We start from the raw sequence: 7,702 nt of genomic DNA on the forward strand, positions 1-7,702 counted from the left end.
TCCTTGGCGGGAGCACCGCCATGCTCCCAAGCGCCGCACTCAACCGAGTGCACCACCGGGCCGGCCCCTGAGGTTTATTCTTAACATACATTCTTATTTTTTTCTTTGATTATGTCAGTAATTACTCAGATTACTAGAAAGATGCTAGTCAATTTTGTGCTTTGCTTATTTATGCTACTGCCCTCTTCACACAGAGCTTATTGGCACAGTAATGGGATTTTTGTGACACATTAAATAGCAATGAGTGTGTGTGTATACATGTGTATTTACGAGGTTACAGGAGGTGGGTTTTATGAAGTAGTTTATAAAATTATTTCATTTAAACTTTATCAACTATAGGAACTGTGAAAACAGATATGAATTATCACTGTTATTATTATCTCTAAGATAATTATTAGATAATAATAATTATTATCTCTAAGAATGAGGCATAAATATATAGCCTAGTATATTCCACATACTTGTAGTTAAGAAAGTTAATTCTTCATGTAAGGAAAAAAGATACAGTCCCCTTGATTAGAACCTGCAGATGCAGCAGTGCAAAGCGCTCCCAAATCAAAGTCTTGTTTTCTGAACACGTGCTCCTAGAGCTGCTGGTTTATTGCCACCCCTCCCATGATGTGCACCGCAGGGATAACAGAACACGAAACGTGGGAGGGGAAAGGGTTGGCTTAATAGAGAGAAGCTCAAAACTGAGCGCAAATCACAAGCAGATTTTGGAGCATTAAGTAGGTTGACTGCTGGGTTGCCTTGTATTCATAAATACAGAAGCACATAGTGGCAGAGCCAGAAATCAGGGTTCCTTGAATGATGGAAGGACCTTTCTGCTAGGTGGCCTTGCATCTGCACAAAAGCTGTTTCTCTGTAGCATTGAGGAAGCTCGTGGTGTGTGTTTAGGGGGTATAGGGGGGCAGCTGTGTAATCATGCCCCCGCTAGGGTAGGAGCTGGTTAGCTCTTGAGGCTTATTAAGTCCAGTGCCATCTTACTTGACTTTTCACCATGTGGATGTCACTGTCACAGAATCTACTGGCCTGCCTTTCATTTAGGACTGTGGAAACACTTTGTGAGCTGAGGCGAAAATAGGTACGTGGTTGTAGCTTTCCTTCGTTAAGTAGGATAAAATGTATTTTAAGTAACTTAGAGGTTTTTCAATCAGCCTACAGAGTTGTGTTATCAGGAAGAAGCTTAACAGGTAATACACGTGGATGAGGCAGAATGGCTCGCAGGAAAGAATTTGAGTGTGTGCTTTCCATCTGACAGGAGAAATATTGCTTCCCTGACTCATTATTCTTGGGGAGAAAATCATCACATCTCCCCTCAGTTCTATATTTAGGGAGTTATTTCTGCTATGACAACATAGTTGCACTAAGGCTTCTTTTTATCTGTCCTCTGCTTCCATTCAGCCAGGAGTTGTCCAAATGGGGCTTTTAATTGTGGAGCAAGTAGCCACATCCCAGGTGGCTTCTGGGCTTTCAGGTTTAGCTACCAAGATTAAATCTGTTTTAGTGAATTTGCTGGCATATCCATGAGGAATGCCTTTGTTTCTGGCTCTCTGTTTATTTAATAGGCAGGATTGTTGACTGCCCGTTGGCATATGCACTGCGTTACTGGTGCTTTGCTGAATTTATTCGCTTCATGCAAGTGCTCTTTAATGGAACGCTTATTATGAATTCATTTTTTAATCACACATCTTGTGTGCGCTAGAGGAGAGTTAGTGTGGAATTGGATGCATGGAAGACATTTCCCCAGGGATGTTTAACAATCAGAGGCAGTTATGAAATGGATTGACACAGCCAAATGCTTAGTAAAATAAACTAACAGGAAACAGTTTTGCTATTGATCCTTTATAAATTACCCTCAAGCAGTAAGTCGAGATGAAAATAGGTTATGTGGTTGTAGCCGTCCCTTATTAAGTAGGATAAAATGTATTTTAACTTACTTAGAGGTTTTTCAGTCAGACCGTTGAATTGTATTATCAGAAAGAAGCTCAATTTATAATACTCGTGGGTGAGGCAGAATGAGTTGCAGGAAAAGTAGCCCACCTAGAATATCTTCAGTTTGTATTTCCAAAGAAACATAAAGGAAGGAGCAAATCAATTTCTTAGCATGCATTGGATAATTCTTTTCTGGTTACATAAAATATAAATATGGATTACCTTGATTTATTTCCATCAGTCACATAAAGGTATAGTCTCTGTTACTTATAGGAATCTGTGTATATTGGTTTATATATTTCAAAATAGGTATATTTATATAGCATTGTAACATGTCTAATTATAATTTATCCTAGTTGGTGCTTTTGGGAAATTTTATATTTATTTTAAAATGTTAGGAGAGAGTTTTGCTTCCAGTATTGGCTGAGTAAGCTTGTGATGAATTGACCCTTCCACAGATAGCAACTGTAAGCTCTGGACACAGTACCAAAAACAACGGCATGAGGATAATGGAGAATGAACAAGAGTCGGTGTATTCTGGAGGGAGAGGTGATTGGAAAAGAAGGAACAGCATAGGGCGATTGTCCTCTTTTTTTCAGACTTCTAGCCTATAGGTAGCCACAGTTTACAATATGTGGGATGATTAAAAGAGTGATATAAAATTCCTTTCTAGCCTGATGAGCCAGAGTACAGAACTTGGGCAACCACAGATACTGGAAAGTGAGGGGAAACTCAGACAGGGGAAAGCCAGGAAGGGGAACCACAAATTTTATGTATAAATCTTGCCTACATCTGGCTGCTTTCTGAGTCACGTATATGTCAGGCAGACTCGAAGCAGCTTAGATAAGGATAAAAGAACTGAACTGAGATGGAGATAGAGCTGCTTCTCAAGAGACAGAATTTGGAGTTTAAGTCTAACCAAGTTAATTGCTTTGATAAAACAGAAACATCAACACTCTTGGTAGGATTATAACCCAATTCAAAGTGTCCGCAACATAGCACTTGTAACATCCATGTTTCAATTTGAAGTTGCTCAAGACATGAAGAAATTGGAAAATCAGACTTACTCTCAGTAGAGAACATAATCAACAGAGACCAAACCCAGCATGACCCCGATGTTGGAATCAGCAGACAAGTATTTTAAAACTCCTGTTGTGACTAAACTCAGTCATGTAAAGCAGCAGTTCTCAAAGTGTGGTCCTTAGACCAGCAACCTCAGCATCACCTGGGAACATACAGGAAATACAAATTCTCTGGCTCTACCTGTAGTCAACTGAATCAGAAACCTTGGGGTGAGGCCCAGTTGTCTGCATTTTTGGAAGGTTCTCAAGGTGATGTTGGTACACTGTGAAGTTTGAGAATCATAGATCTAAAGGAAAATATTCTCACAATGAATGAAAAGATAGGAAGTCCCAGAAGAAAAGTAGTAGAAACCATAAGAAAATTTCTAGAACTGAAAAATACAATATCTGAAATAAACAAATTAGCTGTAGTGGCTAATAGCAGAGTGGAGGTGACAGAGGAAAGAGAACATGACCTTGAAGATAGAAATTATCCTGTCTGAAGAACAGAGAGAAAAAGATTGGCAGGAGAAACCCAGACAAATGGAACCTCTGAGATTGGAGAGACAATATCATGTATGATTTGAGACCCAAAAGAAGTGGCTGAACAAAGATAAAAACAGACACTTAATCAAAGAAGATACACAGATAACAAAGAAACACAGGAAAAAATGCTCAGCATCTTTAGTCAGTAGGGGAAAATTCAGGATAAAACCACAGTGAGATACTACTAGATACCTTTTGGAATGGCTAAATTTTGGAAAACTGGCAGCACCACATGCTGATGAGGATGTGTAGTAATGGGAACACTCACGTACTGCTGGTGGGAATGCAAAATGGTATGGCCACTTTTGGAAACAATGTGGCAGTTTCTTAGAAAGTTAAGGTTAAACATTCATTTACCTTATGGTCCAGCAATCCCACTTCTAGAGAAATGAAAACTTAGTGTTATGGGTTGAATTGTGATTCTTCCTAATTCATATGTTCAAGTCCTAACCCCCAGTACCCCAGAGTGTGACTGTATTTGGAGATTGGATCTTTAAAGAAGTAATTAAGGTATAATAAGGTCATATAGGTGGTTCCTAATCCAAAATGATTGACATCCTTATAAGAAGAGGAGACTAGGACATGAACACACACAGAAGGAAGCGGCCATCTCCAAGTCAGGGAGAGAGGCCTCAGAAGAAACCACCCTGTGACACCTTCATCTCTGACTTCTGGTCTCCAGGACTATGAGAAAGTTTATCTCTATTGTTTGAGCTGGCTGGCCTGTGGTATTTTGTTATGGCAGCCTGAGCAGATTATTATACTTATGTTCACACAAAAACTTGTACCTGAATGTTTATAGCAGCTTTTTTCATAATCAAACACTGGAAACAACTCGAATGTCCTTTACTGGTAAATGGACAAACTGGGAACATCTCTGTGAACTTCTTAGCAGTAAAATAGAACAAGCAGCAGCATGGCTGAATCTCAGATGCATTATACTAAGTGAGAGAAGCCACGCAGAGTATGTTCCTATGTATGTGGCACTGTAGAGTAAAAAGGCAAGATTATAGGAATAGGAAACAGACTGTGGTTGCTGGGAATTGGGTGTCAGGGAGGGACTGATTACCTGAGCGCAAGTGCAAGGGTTTTTTGGGGGTGAAGGAAGTGTTCTGTATGTCAATTGTGGTTATGGCTGAGGGATCGTACGCATTGGTCCAACAGCCCTGCTTTTCTAGAACAGGTCCCCCAAAGAGTGAATTTTACTCTATGTAAACTTTCAAAAAGTGAATTTGAAAAGGAAACAAAAAGAACAAAGGGAAAATAAAGATAATTTCAGATAAAAGAAAACCAGGGGAATTTATCATCAGCGGACCTACAATGTAACAAATTCTAAAGGATGATCTTCAAATGTCCTTTGAAGGAAAATGGTGTCAGGTGGATACTCGATCTACCTACTCTAGCCCCCTCAACCGTGCCCAGGTATGACGTGAGCAGGGAGTATAGGAAAGTAGAAGACTTGATGTCTGCTTCAGTGATCCCATGGGAGGAAGGGTGCATATGGAACTGGAAAGAGAATATATTCATACTCTCATTGAACACACATTATTAGGCACCTACTGTGTGCCAAGCATCGTTCTAATTTCTGAGATACAAAAACGAAGAATAGCTGGTTCTCTCCTCACGGATGGTGGGAAGGCCAGACGTGTGATCATGCCGGTCTGTCTCACAGACCAGCTGTGTGTGTGTGTGTGTGTGTCTGTGCACGGTGCTCATTGTCCCTCTTCCTCCAGCCCGTGGTGGTAGCTGCTGGCTTAGTGTCAGTTCTGTTTCTCTTTCAGACATCGTTCAGTCGGGGTTTCACGAAGAACATGAAACTCGAAGCCGTGAACCCCAGGAATCCAGGGGAACTGTGTGTGGCCTCTGTCGTCAGTGTGAAGGGGCGGTTGATGTGGCTTCACCTGGAAGGTATGCTCAATTAGTGTCATTCGTTTGGAATAACTCGGGTGTGGCTGGCAACAGCAGGGTGCAGAAGAACTTAGCATTTCTCAGAAGTGCCCCTCTTGCTTCTCTTTTATTTAAACAGATCTTAAATTATTCCGTGTTCCTAAGTGAAACTAATCAAACATAAATTCATTCAGAGGCTCTCATCTTAACTGGTAATTTCGTGAAATGAGATGCTGGTGAGATAATTATGTTTGGAACACAGTGGTCTTTTTACATCTATGATTATAAAAGCTATTGTCACAATTAAATTAATATGACTCACTAAAACTGGTATTTGAGGTCTTGGTTATTATAAGGGCAAAATTATATATTTGCATTTTAATATGAATATTGCTCTCTACTTTGGTTTCTTCTGTAGATGTTTAATTTTTCCTGAAAACAGTAACTGAAGAATGACTTTCTTCCCAAATGTATTATAAACAGGGCTTAGGCTTTTTTGTTTACTGATGTTCAAACTGTTCTTTATAGCTATAGTTCATGTATGGAAAAGTCACAGAACAATGTATTTTGTGAACAGAACTTTGATCAGATTTTGGATTTAGGTAGAACACCAGATTTTCCAGATGTTATATTCTCAATGAGAAATAATTAAAATGGATTTGATCTGTAAGGTTTTTTCTATCTTTCCATGATTTATAATGCTTTTTTTTTTTTTTTTTAATGCTTTTTTTTTTTTTTTTGTCTTTTTGGGTTTTTTTTTTTTAAGATTTCTTAGTACTTAGTAGTTATTTCAAGTGTATATGCCAAAAAAATAAAAGAATAGTTTGGATAGTAAAATAATGCTAGCTCTCTTGCTTCATAGTTGAAAATTTATGACATGCTAATATCAACATTGGAGTAGAAAGTTTGGAAGGAAGTTCATAGAGTTGGTGCTAATATCTTCTCCAACCTAATTTCCTCAGTGAGCAAATCTAAAAAGCACAGAACGTTCTTAGATAGGCCTACAATCTTATAAACATTGTACTCCAAGAGATTGAGAAAGGTTAGAGAACGGTCACTTTAGCTGATGTCATTGTGTTGTTATTTTCCAGAAAATAGTTTAAAACATTACTGTGGTTTAGAGTTTTGAAATCAATATGAAATAAATGGAAATTATCAAAAACTTGATTACTTGGTGGATTTTCAAGCAGAATGGCCTCTATTTGGAATTAACCAAGAGGTAGATATATGCAAAATGGTGATATTTGTACAGCTACATGAACAGAACATGACTTTATTTTCATTGCTACATGTAGAGTTGAGTCAGCTGCTCCCAGAGAAACAAAATCCTTTCTGTGATTTCTAATCACAAAATTTAACTTACTATCTAGCACTATGCTAAGCCTAAGCCATATTAATGAGATGGGAGTCGCGTTTGCATTAAAAATTTGAAAACAAAACTCGTGAAGTTAGAAGACCATGTTTCATCATTATTGTTTAGCACATCATGGTTAAGATTCCTCGGCAGTCATTTCCTTAGCAGTTTCTACTCCCAGCGTACTTTACAGCTGTGAATTACCAAACACAAACAGCAGTAAGATGTTTGCTGATGGAGAAACTAGCTCAGTCATCAAGACCCACCTGGGGTCCAGTTTCATTGCTTGTGACATTTTCCTGTTACTTAATTCACCAGATCCTAGAGCTTCCCACTTCTTAAAAGGAGTGATGAGCAACATTTAGTGTACGTTTAACTTTTTTTGACAATACTTTCTCCTTTGGCTGGTCTCCTTTGAATATGAATTTTTGGTTTTATAACAAAGAAATGGAAGTCAGCTCACCTGAGCTCTTCTTCTTATTCTCTGGAGTGCTTTCACCCTGAAGTAATGAGCATTAGGAAACAGATCAGAAAATAGATTGTCTGTTTTTTCAGACCTTACACATTTTTTTAAAAAGTGTAAAATCTATTGAATATTATCTATTGAATAGTGTATTATCTGTTGAACATTATCTAGAATTACAGGTCAAAATCATTCATCTGTCTCATTACTTAAAAAATATATTACACACAAAGTATTGCGGTCAGTTTCCTTGGTCTTGCTTGAATTTTGTTTTTTGTTGTTTTTGTTTTGGTTTTGGCCCTTACTGGGTATTTACCTTTTAAAGTGACAGCTTAAAGACACTTATTTCTCATGATTTCACAGTTTTTTTGTATATAGTGTTTTCTTTCCTCAGTCCTGGGGATAAAATGATAGGGATTTATTATTGTCACTTTGTGGCTGTTAAATTATTTTGTC

General features: G+C 38.2%; 1 protein-coding gene across 1 annotated transcript in view; it reads left to right on the forward strand.

Moving 5' to 3' along the window:
• SFMBT2 (Scm-like with four mbt domains 2) overlaps nt 1–7,702 on the forward strand; it is a gene marked incomplete at its 5' end in the record, with an annotated part of 147,036 nt that overhangs the window by 78,795 nt on the left and 60,539 nt on the right. The window contains one exon of the mRNA XM_008575467.1: nt 5,324–5,450. Within this exon, the coding sequence (XP_008573689.1) occupies nt 5,324–5,450 (127 nt within the window). The remainder of the gene's footprint in view (nt 1–5,323; nt 5,451–7,702) is intronic.

This window comes from Galeopterus variegatus, unplaced genomic scaffold (genome assembly GCF_000696425.1).
Source record: "Galeopterus variegatus unplaced genomic scaffold, G_variegatus-3.0.2 Scaffold1194, whole genome shotgun sequence".
Taxonomy (NCBI): Eukaryota; Metazoa; Chordata; class Mammalia; order Dermoptera; family Cynocephalidae; genus Galeopterus; species Galeopterus variegatus.